Below are 21,601 nucleotides of genomic sequence, written 5' to 3'. Positions count from 1 at the left end.
TTCTCTATTAGATTATTGAAATATTTCTCTGCTTTCTTCAAACTCACTGATTTCCCTTAAAACAACTATCTGAAATGTTTTATCTGGGAGGTGTATGGTGTGATATGTATGAGGTAGGAGGTATGTATGAGGTAGCAGGTGAGAATATAGAGTTATTAGATCATACAGAGTTAAATATGAATCAAAAGATGTTGGCTGTTAACAGAACAAAAGAGAGAAAGAGGCTATCCCATGTAAGGTTCTTTCCTGCCTCTGCAACAAATGGTGACTATTAGCACATGTAGCACGGATATCTCTGATGTTAGCAGGTCTTCAGGAACTTTGGTGATGGTCTTCTGGGTCCTGCCTACTGTCCCTAAATGGAAGTGTCCAGGTCCCTAGTTTGTGGCAGCAGTAGTGCCAAACCTGTAAGTACCTTGGTCTGGCTTCCAGTCCTCTGCTGGTGTCCCAAGATGGAAGCTGTCACAACGGAAGATGGTGGTGTCAGTGGAGGTGGGCATAACCCAAAATGGTGGTGGAAGTTTCCCAAGATGGAAACAAACACTTTCAGAGATAGGTCTGAAAAGGTGGGCTGTAGGATGCCTTTGAGTGGCCTGTTTGGAGATGGCTTACGGTGCTACATGGGGCAGCTGCCTCCAACCCTATTAGTTGTCCAGAGCTAGAGGATACTATGTGGGGAGGGCTATGGTAATGGCTGCAGTGTCCAAAGATGGAGGAAGGCTCACTTTGGGGAGCTCCAGTGCTGTCCTCTGCTCCACATGGTGATGGGTCCTGGGCCTGGGATCCAGCTCCTATTGGCAGGTTGGTGGGCAGGGGCTTCTGGCACTGGCCCCAGGTTGGTAGGTCAGCTTGGGCCAGGGCTGGGCCTGCCTGTGCCTGGGGCTTCTAGTGTGGGTTGCCTGTTGGGGGTGGGGGGTCATGCATTCTGATTTTTTTTTTTTTTAAATTTGTGTTTTGGTCCCAAGTATTGAATTCAGTGGTGCTTAAAGACTGAGCCACATCCCCAACCATTTTATGCATTTTATTTAGAGATGGGATCTCAATGTGTTGCTTAGATCCTTGCTAAGTTGCTGAGGCTGGCTTTGAACTAGTGGTCCTCCTGCCTCAGCCTCCCAAGCCTCTAGGATTACAGGCATGTGCCACCATGCCTGGCTTAGTAGTGTGTTTTGATTCCTTATTATTTTTTATTTATCTATTATAGATTTTTCTTCATAGTTACCATTTAGGCATACAAATTATGTCTTTTGATCATAAGGAACTATCTTGAAATTATAGTTACTTATGTTGGTCATAAAAATAAGAACAGAAACAAAAAATAAGAGAAAATATACTAGTAACAAAACTCTATACTTGTACTCTATTTCTCCTCATATTTTGAATTTTTTAAAATTTTTTAGTTGTAGATGAACACTGTACCTTTATTTTGTTTACTTAAATTTTTTTATGTGGTGCTAGGGATTGAACTCAGTGCCTCACACATACTAGGCAAGTGCTCTACCCCTGAGCCACAACCCCAGCCCACATTTTGAATTTTTTATATTTCATTTTACATCTTTCTATATTACCTCTTTTTAATACATTAATACAGGTACTATTATTTTTAATTATTTGGTTTTTAGTCTTCATACAAAAGACATGAATGTTTTGTACAGAATTCTTACAATAGGATAGCATTTTGAATATTTGCATCATTACTTTCTTACCAGGAAGTTTTATGCCTTTTCAAGTTTTCTTTATAGTGAATAATGTCTTTCTCAATTTGAAGAATTTCTTACAGCATTTCTTGCAGAACAGGTCTGTTGAAGGTATTTTCTCTCGACTTTTGTCTGAATGTCTTTATCTCTTTTTCATTTTTAAAGGATAACTTCGCTGGGTACAGTACTCTTGCTTGACAATTTCTTTCCTTCAGCACTGAAAAATCTCCTTCCATTCCTTCCTGGCCTATAAGGTTTCTGCTGAGAAGTTTGCTGTCAGGAACATTGGAACACCTTTGTGTATTATTTGTTTCTTTTTTCTTCCAGCCTTGGGAATCTTCTCTTCATCTTTGACCTTTGAGAACTTGTTTTAAAATGTCCTGGGTTAGACTCCATTGAGTTAAATCTGACTGGTGACTTTTGACCTTCCTGTACTGAATATTTGTATCCTTCTCTAGGTTTGGGAAGTGTTCTCTTCTTATTTCTTTGAATAATCTTTCTACTGCTTTAGAATTCTCAAATCCTTCTCAAACCTTAATAATCCAAATATGTGCCCTTTTAATATTATCCCAACCTTCCCACATGCTTTCTCTATTTCTCTTCATTCTCTTTTTTTTCTCCTCCCACTCTATATTTTCAAATAGGCTGTCTTCTAGCTTGCTAATTCTTTCATGTTTTCTCTATCCTGCTCTTGATGCTTTTTATCATCTTCTTAATTTGCTGAGTATATATTTTAGCTCAAGAATTTTTGTTAGTTTTGAAAATTTCTTCCATCTTTTTGTTGTTTCTCTATTAGATTATTGAAATATTTCTCTATGTTTTCTTCAAACTCACTGATTTCCCTTAAAACAAATATCTGGAATGTTTTATCTGGGAGTTTTCCTACACTGTTTACTATATGTTCCTCTTCTGGTACCTTCTTTTCAGTAACATTTGAGGTTATGATTTCCTGATATCTCTTGAAGCTTATTGTTGTCTGACATCATCAGTTTTCCTTATCTGGCTTTATTTATTTCTCTGTTTCCCAAAATTCCAATCAGGCTGCCTGTTTTCTCTGAGCCCTTAGTCATTTTTACTATTTCAGCACTGAGTGGTAGCCAGGTTCAGATTTGCTAAGAGTTTGCTGTTGGGGTGCTGTTACATACCAACATCCAAGGATGTTTCCCCAAGAGGGAAATCCAAGCCGAGATTTTTCACATATACATGGTATCTTTTTCAGGAAGAAGCAGGAGAGTTCTTACAAAAAGTAGTCTATATCCACAAGCCTCTCCCTGGGTTCAGTGTAGGCTCGCATGCCTCCTCTAAGTTTTTAGCCTGTGGTCTCTCACAATGAAATTCTGCTCTAGGCAAGGTCTCTGTGATTGGACCTGCCCCAGGCTCCTGTGCCACACCTAGAGTCACCAATGTCACAAAGCCATGTCATATCTTGAGCCCACAGACCATGAAAACCAATTCAACTCTGGGGTGGGACCAAGGCCCACACACCCTGTGCTGCCTGTTGCTCCTGGTCCAAGACTTCTGCAACCAGCCACAGTTGATGCTATCTGGACTAGAAGTCTGAGAGACTATGGTCATATGTCTTCCCCTGGCACAGAAACTATTTTGTTGTTTGGCAAGCCTTGGGTGGGATCTGTTAGGATCTGTCCACTGTTAAATTTCAGTAGCACATCATTAAGTTTCCAACAAAGTCTTGTCCTTACTACTCTGTGGGCTTTTATCACACTTTGTTGATTAAAATTGGAGTAGTGTTGGTGAAAGGCAGTCTCTTGGCTCCTGAGGCTGAAAATAAACTGGTTTGCACCTGAGACTCCCATCTTCATGGACCTGAACAGTCTGGGGAGTATGTCAAAGCCCACACCACAGGTAGTGGTGATGATGCAGACTGAAACTTGGGTCCATCCCATTAGGGCATAGGTCTCTGCCTGGTGTCCCAGCTGCTAGCACCAATCTAGTTATAGCTGTGCTGCTAGAGGGTGAAGGATGGGTGGCCTTTGGCCATCAAGGCTGATCATAAGCTAGGATATACCTAAGTCTCACATTTCTACAGTCTTGAGAGCAGGGTAAATGGCCCCTGAGCCCACTCCAAGGGTACAACTAGTACAGATTGAAAATGAAATCTGTCACACTTGTACAAAGATCTCCATTGGATGCAGGTTGCTCTAGAGCTCCACGTGTGACCTCTGTACTGTGTACAGGGTCTCTAGGTTCTGCTGAGTGCTCGGTCTCCCCATGGCACTGAACTCTGAGACAAATCATTGTGCTAGCTTTCCTGTCCTGACCCCCTGGCAGGTGGTGTCTTGCTCCCAGCTCTATTGCTCAAGGTTGAAGACTAAGTGGAAATTACAGTCCACCACCTGACCTAACATAGCTCCAGTGCCTTGGGTTCCAGATATTGGCCTGAGGTAAGGGTCATGGGGCTTTGCCCAGAACTAGGATTCAATACATCAGGCCTAATACTGTGTCTCAGATCAAATGCCTGGACTTAATTCTCTCTGCCTCCTGCAAGTGGGAGAAAAATGTCTGACTCCATGCTGGGAGACTTGGAGATGGGGAAGGAGTAAAGCAGGCAACTCTATGTCTGCCTCCTCACTATGTCTTTTTGTTTCATTACACAAAGCAAGCACTATGCCTTCTCACCTGATTTCCTTAGTTATTGTGGAGGTGCTTTTATGCATGTTCAACTTGGCATGTTTATTGAGAACTGATCACTGAAGGATCTTACCTTCTATAGTCAGTTTTGCTCTATTTAAATTAATAGTTACTTAATTTTAACATTTTCCATTCTTTTACTTCTAACCTATGTCCTTATATATAAAGTGTATTTATTAGAATCACATAGATCGGTTTTGAAAAAAATCTAACTTTATAATCTTAATAGATTGGTTTTGAAAAAATCTAACTTTATAATCTAGTTTCGATGGAAAATTTATAAAAAATAGAACTTTGTTTATTATTTATGAAATGTTATGATGTATTTTTTTCAGTTTAATTTTATATCACGTTCCCTTTTTTGTTCCTCTCTTGGCCCTTTGGTAATCAAATTCAATATTCATTTGCCATTTTATGTATATGTATATAACTAAGTGTTAGTTACATATTCCTTACTATTTGTTATTATTCTATGGATTATTTTATTTGTCCTATTACCAATCTCCTGATATTGCAGAACTTTTGAACACTTTTACTCCATTTATATTCCCTCTACATAGTGTTGCTTGTATTTTGGTTTTCTTTATTTCAAATAATGAAAGACATCAATATTAATGGCTTGTGTATTCAATATTTATTTATAGCATCCATCTGTCTTAGTCTACTTTCTGTTAATGTAACAAATTCCACAAACTGGGTTATTTATAAACAATAGAAGTTTATTTGGCTCATGGTTCTGGAGATTGCGAAGTCCAAGAGCATAGAATCAGCACCTGGTAAGAACCCTCTTGCTGAGTCATACGTGGTAAGAGTCAAGAAAACACATAGGAGACAGGAAATCAGGCTGAATTTATTATTTTACCAAGAGGCCACTCCTGCAAAATTGAACCCATCCCCACAATAACAGATTTAATTCATTCATGAGGGTAGAACCCCATAACCTAAAAACCTCTTAAAGTTTTAACTTCCAGTACTACCATGGTGGCAATTGAATTTCAACATGATTTTTGGAGGGGCCATCAAACCATATAGTTACTCCTCCTGGTATTCTTTATTTCTTCTTGCATTTTTATTTGAGATGATTTTTTCCCCTCTGCTTTAACAGATTTCTTTCACTTTTCTTCTAGGGCAGAACTTCAGTTTTCTTTTGTATGAAAGCATGCTTATGGAACTTTTTCTGTTTCTATAATTCTGTATAGAATTAGAGGTTGGAAGAGTTTTTCCTATCAGAATTAAAAGATTTCATTCCATTACTTCCAGCTTTTATTTTATTGTTTTGTTGCAATCCATTCTATACTTTTTGTTACACTTTGGAGTAATTGGAGTAAAGTTCTTTTCTTTTCTTTTTTTTCCTGAGTACTTTAAGGTTTTCTCCTTTTTCAATTTTCAGGTGTTTTGTGCTGTGGTCTTGTTTTTTGACATAATGTTTGTTTGATCCTGCTCATTGCTGACTTTTCGTTTTCAATAGACTGTTTTTTAAAAAAATATTGTAAAGTTCACCAAAAAGTTGAGTGGAAGGTACAGAAATTTCCCTTGTACTCTCTGGCCCAATTCTTTATTCCTTCTTCATATCAACATTCTCCATCACAGTGAAATACTTATTATAATTGATGATCTTACATTGATACATTATTACCCAAAGTCCACAGTTTACATTAGTATTCACTCTTGGAATTGTATTTTCTATGGGTTTAGACAAATGCATGATGACATGTATCCACTACTATAGTATCATAAAAATTTTAAAGATTCTCTGAACCCCACCTGTTTATATCTGTCTTTCTTTCTCTCTCTCCCTTCCCTCGCCCGTCTCTCTCTTTGCTAAGACCTGGAAACCACTGATCTTTTTATTGTTAACATAGTTTTGCCTTTTCCAAAATATCATGTAGTTGAAATAATACAATATGTAGTCTTTTAGATTAGCTTCTGCCACTTAATATGTACATTTAAATTTACTCCAGGCATTTTAATGGTTTGATGGCTCATTTCATTTTTACTACTAAATGATATTCCTTTGGATAGATGTACAGTTTTTTTTTATTTATTCACCTTTTCAGAGTTTTGTCAGTTATCCATAAAGCTCCCATAAATTTTTCATGTGCAATTTATTATTATTATTTTTATTTTTGCCATGCTGGGGATTGAACCAGGGCCTCATGCATATTATGTAAACACTATACAACTGGGCCACGTCTTACCCACATGTAAAGATTCTGGTGTGAACATAAATATTCAACTGCTTTGAGTACATTCAAAGAGGGTGATTACTGAATCATACAAAAAGCACATTTGGTTCATTAAGAAACTGCCAACCTGTCTTCCAAAGTGGCTGTATATTTTAAATTTCCAATGCATGAAAGTTATTGTTGGTGCATATCCTCGCTAGCTTTGATATTATCTGTATTATAAGTTTTGGCCTCGATGAGCACCTTTTACTTTGGATTGATTCTTACAACTCTAAATACGCTTAACCACCAACTTTCAAATAAATTTGATGTCTTGACTCTTGTTATTCTAGGATTCAAATTATAAGGACAAAGTGGGGCTGGGATTGTGGCTCAGTGGCATAGTGCTTGCCTCACATATATGATGTACTGGGTTCGATGCTCACTACCACATAAAAAAATAAGTAAATAAAATAAAGGTATTATGTTCATCTACAACTAAAAAATATTTTAAAAATTATAAGGACATTATACCTGTATTGTGAGTCCTATATGCATTGTTTCTTTTAGAAGCATGTTTTCTCACTTTTCCCTTTTTGCTTGTGTTTGGATATTTTAAATTAATTAATCTATCCAATAAACTATTCCTCTTTCCTGCTGTGTCTAATCTGCAGTTCAATCATCTATTAAGATCTTAATTTTAAGTATCATGTTTTTCATGTTTGATTGGATCTTAATGTAGATTCTAATTCTCTGCTAATTTGTACATTTTTCTTCAACTTTGTTTCTTTTGTTTCTTTCCCTCTGTTTTATTTATCATATTAATCTGAGCTATTTTAAAATTCTTTCTGATAACTACAGTGTTTTTGTTTGTTTTTTTTACTTCTTTGTGACTGTGGTTATTCGGTCAAATAGACCTTCCCTTTGCATGGCTAGTATTTTTTGAATAATCAGTTAGTACTTTTCATCTGTACAATTGTTAAGGTACCATATGATACTTTCATATAATAGAAATAATTTAATCTTTTCTAGATTAGGAGTGAATGATCTTTATCTAACTTGGAACTGTTCTCTGTCACACTCCACATGGAAATTCTGCTCTGGTATTTGGTTGTATGAGGTTTAATGATATAAAATATAATTCTATGCACTTTTAGAAAATGGCAACTGTCTTGAGGGGGGAAAATTCCAAATTTCTTTCTGAAGTCCTGCATGACCACTAGTGACTCCAGTCTTGGATGGATGGCAAAATTTTGCCCTCCATCCCAGCCCCTATTTCTTCTGTGATTGTCCTCTTCTTGGATGATATCAGCTTCTCAGCCGCTAGTTTTTCTGAAAATCAACAACTACCACCACGGAAAAACCATCTGTAGGTATTTTCCTCACCATTGCTAGTTTCTTCAATTTTCAGGACTTAGAAACTTCTAGTCTCTTTTCTTTCTATAGTTCTCAGATGCCTTTAAAAATATTTTCATTTTTTTTTCAATTTCGTTCTCAGCAAGAATATTGAGTTGCTCTGAATGACTCTGCATTATATTCTATTAGCTTTGTTAGGTGATGAGTGAGTGGATGCATTTTGTTCTGAATATTCATATTTTCTTTTGTAGTTTATTTTCTTTGATCAAGAAGTTATTTAGAAGTCTGTTTTAAATTATTCATTTATTGGGAGGAATTCGGAGAGTAATTGTCTCAATGTTACTATGGTGTGGATAGGAAATATTACCTCTATCATGTTATTCTTTGGGTATATGCCAAATGTTCAGTTGCATTGTCTTCTTTAGAAAGAGTTGATGCAAGTTTGAAAGTGATAAGTATCCTTAATTGTTAGATATAAAGTGTGTGTGTGTGTGTGTGTGTGTGTGTGTGCAAGCATGCGTGTGTGAATTAAATAAAACATTTTATATGGAGTAGTTGGATTGTGTTTCTTTTTATCTTTATTTTCATCTACTTAGTCTATCAATTGTTGAAAGATCCAAACATACTAGTTTAGGATGGTATATTTTAATTTTATCAGTAATTTGGGACTAAACTACGACATATATCCATGTTAAATATTGTAAAATGCTTCTGGTGATTGAGTAATGACTCCCTCTATGCACAATAATTTTTCTTATACTATGTTTTGTAAAAAAAAAAAATATTGTGACTCCAGCAATTTTTGAGGTTATTTTATTTGGTGATTCTTTTCCACTTCACAATTAAATATTTTTATACTTCTATTTTGCATGTGTTTTTTACAGCAGATAGTGAGGGAAAAATTCAATGCAACAATTGTTTCTTTAAGCAAGTTTAATACATTTGTTTACCTTAATTTGATACTGATATATCTTTTTTTATTTTCTGCTTTTATCTTAGCAGATTTATTTCTCTACATTAAGCCCATATTTTTGCATGTATTGCAATGATTGAGTTTTTAAAAACTTCTTTAAATTCATATTCCATTGCTAGTAGTTCATTATAGTCCCAAGTCTTAGCATTTACAAATTTTTAAAACTCATTTTCTTCAATGAATATAGTTTCATATTAGCTATTTATACGGGGTAAAAATGGGAGTTCATAACCCACTTGAATCAAAGTGTGAAATGTGATATGTCAAGAATTATGTAATGTTTTGAACAACCAACAATAATAATAATAATAATAATAATACAACTTTTTGAATCTGTTCATTTCTTATCTAATTCTATGATATTGCATTGACTACATTAGTTCCATCATTTTGCAAATCTCACATACCTCCAAACTTAGACATTTTTATTACAATCACAATTATTTTATTATGAATGTTTACTAAGATTTTCATGTGGGATTTCTTATATAAACTCCTTGTTTTTATGTTCTATTACTTTCTGTAGAACTTCTTTTACTAGTCCTTCAGTGAGGATCTTTTTAAGGTCAACACATATTGTAACAGCTGAATTTAAATTTTTACCTATAGATTATTGTATTTACTTATGCATTATGTATTATAACATATATAACACATAATATGTGTTACACATATAATGTATATAGTGTACAAGTACATTATAACTAATATTTTAACAGTTTTAATCACATGCCAGTAAATATTTATATTCTAAAAAATGAGTTAATCGTACCAGTATTTTAATATGAAGTATTATGAAGAAGAGTTTTCTGTGTAATTTACAAAATAATGCATTTGGGTTGTGTTGGCTCACTGAGTGTGGGTTTCAAGCTCTTCATCATTATATTAAGATATCTTTATTTCCATACCCTATTTCTCTAGATTTTTTATCCATGACCTCTCTCACAGTGGACCATTTCTTTATTTGGTTTGTAATTTTGTTTGTGAGCTAATCTTCAGTGGAATCTTTTTCCCTTTGGGAATTTCACACTTGCTGAAAAGATCAAGTATCTCATCACCGTCGTATTTCATTTAACATGACTGGACTAACATGGATTTACATACCATAGGGCTAATTTTTACATTATATTTGTTATGATTTGGATCCAGAAGGGCACCCACTACCTCCCCACACACATCCAACCCTCATGTATCAGATAATGCAGCAAAATTCAGAAGTGAAATGACTAGATTCTGAAGGCTATGTCTTAGTGGATTAATCCATCAGATGGATTAATAATTTGAATGAACTGCTTGTATAGTAATTGCAGCAAGATAGGGCATTGTGAGATGAAGAAGGTCACTGGGGGTATGGCCTTGGGGACTATGCCAGTTCCTGGCCTTTTTGGTACTCTCTCTGCCTCCCCCTGCCATGAGCTGAACAGATTTCCTCCACTATGCACTTCTGCAATGACATTTTAACTCATATCAGATCCAGAACAATGAAGTTGATCAACCATAGTCTGAGGCCTCTTAAACCATGAGTCAAAATAAACTTTTTGTCCTCTAAGTTGTTCAGGCATTTTGGTCACATAGTGATGAAAAACTAACATAATATTCATGACTTAGCATGATACTTTATACTTTACTTTTATGCTCACGGTAGTTTGAGATTTTGATTTCTTAATGGAATGTATTGTATCATAACCAGAAGGTTTGTTGTTGTTGCTGTCATTGTTCCAAACTACTTTGCTGCTTTCCTCTATCGGCAGGTTTTAAAGTTACTTTAATGGATGCTTAAAGGTTACGAACAACACCGATTCCAGGCTTTCCTATTTGTGCATGGATCTCAATCTCTACTCAAGAGTATCTGTAACTGCAAACAATTTGAAACAACACCCCTCTCTAATAAAACCTGAACCTTAATGATACCCAGGCTGTAGCAACTTCAACTTATGATCTTATCTCTCCAGGTTTAGAAAATTCCTACTTGTACTGGGGAATTTTTTCTTCACATTTCACTGTACATTCAAAACTTCTTAATGACAGGGTACTCAGTCTACCATGGTACTGAAACTCAAACAACATGTTAATGTCTATATAATGTTTTACCACATTTGGTCAAAGAAATGTATTATATAGTTTATATTTTATTATACTCTTTTTTTGAAAGAAGTCATTTTTTCTCAGTATTTATAAAAACTTCACTGTTAAGAATATTGTAGATTACTTCAGTATTTAAGAAAATCTGGAATACTATATTTTAAAATTACATTTATAACTATATTTATTAAACAATTTGTATAATTGTACTTTTATATTCATAGATAATTATCTTGTCTTTTACTTAATCAGGTAGATAATTACCCAACTGGTAAGACTGATTATTATTTTAAAAATATGTTCAAGTGAATGTAATCATGCAAATAGATGTCATATTATCTAGATACCATCATTATATCATTTCAAAAATTTTCTTTGTAATTGGATGAAGTACATTTTTATTCTTCAAAATTACATTGTAGGCATGAGTTGAATTACAGTTTATTAATTTTTGTTTCATGGAATATGCAATTCCTTTAGCACATTCACTATTCATGCTACACTAGATATAGTGCTAATGCAGAGATAGACTGCATGGCTTGCACATTTAGAGAACCTAAGCCACCACTCCATGAGAAATATTGACTCTTATCATCACCTTTCCCTTCTCCAAGCTCAGTCCTTTGTTCAGAAGCTCCCACCCACCTCTCACCTTCTTTTGCCTTTCCTTGTTTAACTTTTATCCAGTGTTTCCCTCTCTAAAACCTTTTATTCTTTGAATTTTCTAGAATCTCTTTTCTACTGTCACATATCTTTTTATCCTAATGATCACATTTGATAAAGTACATCTGTGTGGCTCATATTCCTAAAGGTATGCTTACCACTTTTGTACTTGCCTGCTTGTTATATATCACAGTTATTATTCCATCAAGTTGCAAATAATTATAGAATTGATGGGCAAATAACTTACCTCAAAGGATACAGTAATAGAGTAAATAACTTACCTCTAACACTACCAGGATTTTTTTTTTCATTTTTGGTACTAGGGATTGAATTCAGGGACACTTAACCACTCAGCCATACCCTCAGCCATTTTTTAAAAAAAAAATTATTTAGTGACAGGGTCTTGTTGAGTTGCTTAGGGCCTCTCTAAATTTATGAGGCTGGCTTTGAACTAGTGATCCATCTGCCTCAGCCTCCAAAGCTGCTAGCGTCACCACGCTTAGCCTTCTAGGATTTTGTACCAAGAGAGCCAGGATTCTGAACTCAGGTAGTGTCACTAGTAGTTAAAAACAAGAGTTAGGGGCTGGGGCTATAGCTCAGTGGCAGAGCACTATCCTGGCATGTGTGAGGCACTGGGTTCGATCCTTAGCACCACATAAAAATAAATAAAATAAAGGTATTCCCTCCATCTACAACAAAAAAAAAAAAACAGATTTTAAAAAAGTTAAGTAAGCCAGAAGACTTACTTTTAATTTCTGTTTATTGTAATTATTAATACATATTAACTGTATAAGTTAATGGCCTTCCTGTGGCATTTGTATACATGCATATTTTTCTTACCCTCTCCTACCTTTCCCCTCTCTCTCCCTCACTCCTCCTTTTCTCTCCCAATCCATAATAGTCCCTCTTCCACTTCCAGATCATTTAATTGATTTTTTTTTAGTTCCCACATGAGAGAAAACATGTGATACTTGTCTTTCTGTGTCTGGCTTATTATTTTGCTTAACATTATGTCTCCCATCCAATTCATTTTCATGCAAATGATAGGGTTTCATTTTTCTTTATGGCTAATAATAGTGTGTGTATACACACACACACACACACACACACACACACACACACACATATATATATATATATATATATATATATATATATATATATATATATGCCATATTTTCTTTATCCAATTGTCTGTTGATGAACACCTAGGCTGATTCCATATCTAGGCTAATGTGAGGATATGGAGGTTTTCTTCTTGTATACTGATTTTATTCCTTCTGTTATGTGCCCAGGAGTGGTGGTGGAGCACAGGTCAGTTCATTTTTAATTTATTGAGGATCCTCCATGCTGTTTTGCATAGTGGATGTACAAATTTGAATTCACATCAGTGGTGTGTAATAGTTCTTTTCCCTCCATAACCTCTCCAGTATTTGTTATTATTATTATTTTTTATAATGGCCATTCGGACTGTGATGAGAATAAATGTGTGGAGTTTTGATTTCCATTTCCCTGATGGCTGGAGATCCTGAGTATTTCTGTATAGATTATGTACATTTAATCAGATTTGAACTCTGATTTCCCCATTGGCTCAATATTGCAAAATACATCCTGTAGGGTTTCAGGAGCCTGACCTTCTTGATGGTGTGTATCATGCCATGTCCTGGGATAGTATTATTTGTTTTGGGATGAGAGATTCTTTTGACTTCTGGTACATGACTTGATTCAATTTAGAAGAGAAATTAGAAAATTGTTTTTGTTTGCTTTACATTTAAAGAATTCTTTATATTAGGAGCTCTTTGAAATGGGTCTGTATTACATCTATCTTTAATAACAGCTGTGTTAAATCCTATCCCCTTCTAACCCCTATCCCTTATTATAATAAGAAACATGTGGGTTCTTGAAAGGACTTTAAAAGCATGGGCTTTTAAACAGGATAATGCAAGTCATTTGAATTTGTTATGGTTACAATTTTCTCCATAAATTTCAAGGCAAAGAAAAACTCCTTGATCTACCAAATGTAAGAATAATGAAATTCGAATTTATCAATCTTATTGAGGATTCCAAGTTTTACACTTAATTAAAAGAATAACAGGAGAAGGTCACTTTTGGTATTTAGACCATTTCCTGATTTGTAATTAGTAGAACCTCTATTTATTAATCAAATCTCATAGACAAGATTATGTTTGTGCATCTTTAATTTTTATTATAAACACTTACGTGAATTTAAAAAATGGCAAAAGAAAAAGAACTCTATCCATAATCTTACCATATGATGTAATTTCTATTAGCACATTGACATATACTTAGTTGATTTGTTATCCTACACATATGTGGCAGTAAGGTTTTTAAATACATAGTTGTAGCCATCCATCAATGCAAATATGTAATTATCATAATCATCACTTTTTGAATATTTTATATTATTATGTATACATTTATTTTTTAAAATTTCAATTTGTTTTAATTAGTTATACATGACAGGAGATTACACTTATGCACTTTGATCAATCATAATTCCTCATTTTTCTGAGTATACATGTTGTAAGATCACATTGGTCGGCAATTATATATATATACATGAAGCAATAATGTCTGTTGCATTCTACTATCCTTACTATCTACACATTCCCCTCCCCTCCCCTCCCTTCACTTCCCTCTACCTAGTACAAAATATGCCTTGATATTGTACACCAGAATATTTACCACCCTTTTTTGTTTTTACCATAGTCATTGGTTTCTTATAAACTGGTGGTTATAGGTTTCTATAAGCTAGGGTCCCTAGAGGGTCATTGTTCATTCTTTCTCTTCCTGTATATTACAACACGGATGCAAGGAAGATAACAATCGTGGTGTACTTGTCACTTTTCTCTTTCTCTCTGCTTCAAATTCTCTCCCACCCTTGCATATGAACTCTTTAAAGCTGAAGCACTTGACCTTACCAATTTTATAGCTGTAAAATTGATTGATTTTGATGTTTTCCCATATTTTCTATAGACAGTGGCCACCTTTCCCACTTTCCTGAGTTTATTTTGATCATATCAATTTCTTGTTCACTTATTCATTCCACCCAATACTCACTAATTTTTTGGCATCACTCTAGATGATCACTACCTGCACCTTTTTATCCTCTCATTATGATACCTAGGCATGTCTCCTATGATACCTATGAACTTCTCTGAAATCCAAATCCCTAAATTCTGCTCTCTGACCACAATCATCCATAATTTTTTTTGTAATATGTTTGCTCTTTTTCTTCATTGATGATTTTATTCTATTACTGCATTTTGTTCTCGAAATTATCAGGCATCCTCTGCCATACCTCTTTACTTATCTCCTACAGGGACATGTTCTGTCCCTTCTTCACTCTCAAATTTACTGTCAACTCATGGCGTTTGGTTCTTCCTTCACACCTGATCTATAAAACATCAACCCATACTGAATTTCATTAATATCCTTTTCTGTTTTAGCCACTAGGCCTACTAGTGATATTCCAGACAGGTGCTTTCTATCCTTAGCTGAAGAAACATTTTTTTTTCTGACTCATTTAAATAAAGTCTTCCCAAAGAGCTTAATCAGCTCTCTTGGATTATCTCTCAGTGTCTATCTACACCTTTTGGTTCTTTTCCAGAAAATACTATGTGACTCCCATCCATCTTGGTGAAAAAGGTGTTTCCTCCTTTTTCACCTAGACCTGCAAGAACATCAGGAAGTAAATTTTCTTAAGTTAAAACATATCTAATGAAAGTTCTACAGCAAGTATCATAAGCAACTGTGAAACTGTAATCATTCTGATGAATGTCAGAAGGGAAAAATAAGCTCAGTGCTCTCTATATATTTAAATATTATATTGGAAATCCTAGTCAATGTGGTAAGAATAGAAATATATGGAGAATATATGAATTGTAAATAAGTAGTAATACTATTTTTATGTGGGGTTAAATGATATTTTAAGATATATAGGAGCCCAGAGTAGTCGCATATGCTTGTAGTCCCAGCAGCTCAGGAAACTGAGGCAGGAGGATGGCAAGTTTTAACCAGCCTCAACAATTTTGCAAGGAACTAAGCAAGTTAGCAAGACCCTGTCTCAAAATAAAAAATAAAAAGGGCTGGGGATGTGGCTCAGTGTTGAAGTGCCCCTGAGTTCAATCTCTGATATCAATAATAATTATATGCAAGAGAAGAAATGCAAAACTTAAAACTTATTAAAGCACCTATATTTGATATGTACTGATCTGTGGGGCAAATGACATGATGAAAATATACACTGAGTTTTAAATATGAACATGTTGATAGGACAATTTTAATTGTGATGAAAAAGGTGGCAAAATATCTGGGACTCCTGCAGGAAATTTTGTACCAAACAGTAGTAAAAACCATGCTAATTATAGTTATAATTTTTTTAGTATTTTGGAAGGACATTTAATCTCAAATTTTTATTTTTTAATTTTCAAACATCAAGAAAATGTAAATGTCCTTTTAGGAGAAGATAATTTTTTATCTTCCCTCTCTGATAAAGTGAACCAAAAGGACTAACATCTTGCTGAAATTTTTATCGTAAGTAATACTTCATCATTATTCAACCAAGAGAATATATTTTTAAATAAGATAATTTCAAAGGAAGTCTTTTAATTATTCAAATAGCAAAGCTATTTCTTATACATATTAAAATACAATTTCAAAATTTCATTAATATAAAATGTAAATGTCAGTTTAAGACTGACTTATATATAGTTTATTTTTTATATTTTTTTGAAATTAAAATCTTTATAAGAATTTAAAAATACTTAGCATAATCATAACTGTTTTGGTCAGCTTTAGCATTGCTGTGACCAATCTATTCGACAAGAACAACTTAGAGGAAGAGAAGGTTATTTTGGCTCACAGATCCAGAAATCTCAGTATCTCAGTCCATAGACTCCATTGCGCTGGGCCTAAGGTGAGGCAGCATATCATGGCAGAAGGGCCCAGTGGAGTAAAGCTGGTCATCTCATGATTGGGGAGTGGGGGGCAGAAAGCATAGAAAGAGAGAGAGGAAAAAGGATGGAGCCCATAAGATGCACTCTTCCTGGGAGAAACCCAGTGATTCTCCTCCTCCAGCCATACCCCACCTGCCTACAGTTACCACCCAGTCATTCAAACTAGTATAGATTGATGAAGTTATAGCTCTCATAATTCAATCACTTTACCTCTGAATATTCCTGCATTAACAGACGTTTTCCCAGGATACCTCATAACCAAACCATAGAGATTACTTTTTATTTATATTTTCTATGTTGTTACTGTTCATTTATGTTACATAACAAGAAAAAAGTAATATTTATAAGATATATTGTTACAGTATATATTTTGAGAATTGGGTAAAAGGTAAAATAATTCATTTAAAATATGAAACTGAAAGAATATTTAGGGTTTATTGATTGATTTACACATTTTTCCTTAATATTGTGTTTATAAAGGGTTGATTTTATAATTTCACATTGATATATTTAAGTGGAAACAACCATCATTTTTATTCCCTCTACCAATACTTAGTATGAGCGTTTTCAATGTAAATCAGACATATGATAATGAATGTTGATTTCTTTTAGGTATAGCTTACTTGAATGGAATGTGCAGTGAAAAGAGAAAGTGTATCATTGCTGAAGACAATGGCCTGAATCTTGCATTTACAATTGCTCATGAAATGGGACACAAGTAAGTAAAAGTCATTCCTAAATTATATATTTTAGCATATACGATTATAATATCAGTTATTGAATTAGAGGCATTTATTTTGATATTTACTTGGAATTCATATAATATTTTAAGACTTAGGGATATAAGGAAAGGTGGAGAAAAACTACATAAGTTCAAAGAGAAGAAATATAGCTTTTGAAAGTTATAACCTTCTCGACACTTTGAACAAAATCTTATTACATTATTAAAATTCTCAAGAAAATCATTACACTGCATGATTGATTTCACTACACATTTCCAAATAATGTAAGTATTGCAATAATGATGAAACTGCAAAACTACATATTTTTGGCACAAGTGCAAGTATTCCTAGCCTATAATAGTATCAGTGTTTGTTACTACTAGGCACATACTAAAAGAATTAACTGGCAGGATTTAGGGATAATGGACTTAAAACAGAATTAAATTAGACACATGATCATATGTAATTAACATTAATAATTCTTAGGTAGAATTCTAAGCACTTTATATAGATTAGTTCATTTAGTACCAAAAACAAGTGTTGCTGTCAGTTTTTATTTTACTAATAGTAATAATGAGTAAAATTAGCAACACTTAGGTAGTACTTCCACATTTCTAAGTTCTCACAATAATCTTGTTATTTAGTGTCATTAATGTACCCACTTTAAAGGAAAGAAAACAGAAGTATAAAGAAAAACAGAAGTATAAAGTATTTCATTTCCTTCCCCAGATTATAAAAACGGTAATTTGTTGGAGCAGGGATTTGTACTCAAGCACAACTCAGGTCACACTTTTCTGAATTTCCACTTGAAGTTACTGCTATCCTTGAGCCTTAGATGCATCATCAGTAAAATTAGGAACAGTACCCTGGTTGTGGGCTTACTTTGGGATTAACATGGCCTAAAAATAATGTTAATATTTTCAAGAAATGTATTGTAGTAAAAATAACCTGCAATTGGAAAACAGACTTGATTTTGAATATAGGTTTTCCCAATTTCTAGTTTAATCAGTAATACAATAAAATTATTTTCACTGGACTCAGAAGTAGTGAGGCCCTATTCAGGAAGGAAATCTTTATGAAATCTTCTTTGATCAGAGACCAATTTAGTTTGTCCTTTAGTGAAGAAAAATTGAACTAATTGTTAATATATATATATATATATATATATATATATATATATATATATATCTGTGTGTGTGTTTAACATTAAAATTTTGACTTATTTTCATTATATTCCTGGACTCTGTAGGCAACTGAGTAAGATTGAGTTGGCAATGGAATTTGATTGGTAGAAGAAAACTTCAAAGAAATAGTTAGTTCATAGAGTTAAGATGTAGTTTCAGTGATACAGAATTTGCCTTGCAAGTGTGAGGCTCTGGAGTCAATCCCTAATCCCCAGTACTGTTTAAAAAAAATCAGGGAATGGGGGGTGGAGAAAAAAGAAAGAAAAAACTCATATAGAACATGACTTATTCAAGTAAAAAGGAGTGATTAAACGATACTCAGTTCCATGAGCAACCAAAATTTGATTATTTCAATGTATCCATAACCCAGTCTAAGAAATAAGACATTATCCAAAATTCATTTTTTACATGTCTTAACTGACAAAAATTGTATATATTTGTCCAATACAGCATGTTATTTTGAAATATAAATTCATTGTGAAATCGGTAAATTGAGGTAGTTAACATATGTATTACCTTACATACTTCTTGCTTATTTATGTTTTTGGTGAGGACACTTAAAATCTGTTCTTCTGGCAATTTTCAAGTGATTGGTTTTTTTGTTTGTTTGTTTGTTTTGGGTGCTAGGGATAGAACTCAGGGGCACTTGAACACTGATTCACATCCCGGCCCTATTTTGTCTATATTGTATTATTTAGAGACAGGATCTCATTGATCTGCTTAGTGCTTCACTTTTTTCTGACACTGGCTTTGAACTTGAGATCCTCCTGTCAGCTTCCCGAGCCACCGGGATTACAGAAATGCACTACCATGCCTGGCTTTTTTAAGTGTAAAATAACTTTACTTTTCTCCCATATATATTTTTAGTCTTTAGTTGACTAACCTGAATACAAGGAGTTAATTTACTTCAAAAAAAAAGATAAATAACCTAAAAATCATCATCCTTTAGGGAAAAATTCAATAACCTCACTTAATATTGCAACCCCAAAACAATAGGATCTGCATTCTTAATACAGTATAATTCAAAGATATTTTCAGAATAGAAAAGTATCAGCATTATTTGGAGGAAAAATATTAAGAATAAAGTTTTGGGGCAAGAAATAAAATAATAGTTTTATAAGCTGCAAATAAATTATAAATACAATTCTGAATAAATAAATGAATTTCTAAATAATGACTGTTTATACCATTTATGCACTAACAGCTTCATATACAAATGGTCTCTTAATAAGTTACTAAAACTTTTCTTTCACCAAGAAATAGTTGTCTTCAAAGTCGACTAGTGTTCTCTTGATGCTAGGCAATGAGAGATGAGAGGTGTTGAGAATGATGTCATCTTTATAAAAATAAAAACAGGAGGAAATTTATCTTTATAAGTTGTGTCATTATCATTAGCATCATCCAGTGTAAAGTATAAGGTATAATGTAAAAGAATTGAAGAAAAATGGAATTAAAAAATATTCATATATTCACAGCCCATCAAATGGAGAGTCTTCTCAGATATTAAATAATTATATCTACAGATCTCTCTCTCTCTCTCTCTCTCTCTCTCTCTCTCACACACACACACACACACACACACACACACACACATACACACACACAAACACACATACAAGCAGAACACTTTTACTTAGAAGTATAATTGATTAAGGATCATAGGGCTTATTTTGTCTTTTTTTTTGGATCACCTATTTATCGGTGTCAAATTATATAAGTGAAAATATTTTTCTAAAAACTAACAACAAATTCTTACATACACTTTCACCCACAATTTTAAAATAGTAGAATGGTTCTCTTTTAACTTTTTAATTCAAGAATATCTTCATAATCACAAACTATTTCTAAACTGATTTGAGTGTATATTTGTTGACTTGAACTGATTTCTAGAAATTCACATAAAAACTCAACACACAGCTGAAAAGTCAATGAATCACTAAGTAATAAAGGATGACTCTTGAGAGGGAGGATTTTAATAGTCAAAGAATAAAAACTCCTTCTCTTACTATTGCAAAGGAACCTAGTACAATGTCAGTTTCCTTTTTAAGTTGCAAAACTATGAACTTAAAAATATCTTATGTGCAATTACAAACAAAAGAACAGGATAGAATCTGTAATTTAAAAAAAAAAAAGGAACAAAGTGCCTTAAACTAAAGTTTCTTGATTCTTTTCCAAAATTATTTTCTTTTTTATGCAATAATTTAGGGGTTATTAATTGTCTTATAACCAAAGTTTTAATCAAGAAAATGTTTTAATTGGTAGAAATGAATTAATATCTATGCATAAAATACAAACACCATCTTCATTAATTTATTATGATAAAGTATAAAAATTTATTTTTATGAATAAAAATATGGGAAATTATTTCTAAATTTGATAGTTTATTGAACCTATTTTCACTATATGCTATTTATGAACAACAATTTGTTAAAATAATACACTTTGCTTTCAGATCAGAATGCATTAATTGTGATTAATTTACTGTTCTGACGAGTATCCTCAAGATCACCCTTAGGCTAACAGGACTCACAAAACTCAAGAAAACTGTTTAACTCATGGGTATAGTTTATTACCATGAAAGAATACAGATTAAAATCAGCAAGGATAAAACTCCCATAAAGCATCCAAGAGGCACCACGCCCAACTCTCTCCCAGTGAAGCTGTGGGGACAGATGGTGCTTTATTCTCCCATGAGTGTGAAAACATGGCCAGAGTACTAGCAACCAAAAGAGGTTAACCTGAGCTTTGGTATCCAGTATTTTTCCTGAAGTTCGGTCCTGTGGGCATGGCAGACTGCCTAAAGGCAAAACTTCAGTTTCCAACCCCTCCAGAGGTCAAACTGACTCTAGACCTCACCATAAATCACATTGTTAGCAGAAACTGTCATGGTCCAAGACCCCCAGCTAAACAAAGATATTCTTGTCAAAGATACCTTGGCAAGATATTCCAAGGGCTTAGAGGTTACCTCCCAGGAGCTAGGCAAGGACCAAACCTTTCTTTGGAATGTTCAGGTTGGGGACCACCCAACTTGCTGAGTTAACTCTTTACTACAAAATTATATAATATTTTCAAAGTTTGAAAGATCTCCTATTTTATATTGGTTTGCCAAAGTCTATCTATAAAAACTCAACATT

General features: G+C 33.8%; 1 protein-coding gene across 2 annotated transcripts in view; it reads left to right on the top strand.

Annotated features, from left to right (window-relative positions):
- Window positions 1–21,601, top strand: part of Adamts19 (ADAM metallopeptidase with thrombospondin type 1 motif 19) — a 264,305-nt gene that overhangs the window by 116,695 nt on the left and 126,009 nt on the right. For both annotated transcript variants that reach the window (XM_026408507.2, XM_026408506.2), the window contains one exon: window positions 17,174–17,279. In XM_026408507.2, coding sequence (XP_026264292.2) covers window positions 17,174–17,279 — 106 coding nt within the window. The remainder of the gene's footprint in view (window positions 1–17,173; window positions 17,280–21,601) is intronic.

The sequence above is a fragment of the Urocitellus parryii genome, chromosome 1, assembly GCF_045843805.1.
Source record: "Urocitellus parryii isolate mUroPar1 chromosome 1, mUroPar1.hap1, whole genome shotgun sequence".
Classification (NCBI taxonomy): domain Eukaryota; kingdom Metazoa; phylum Chordata; class Mammalia; order Rodentia; family Sciuridae; genus Urocitellus; species Urocitellus parryii.
This window is presented reverse-complemented; position numbering and strand designations above follow the sequence as displayed.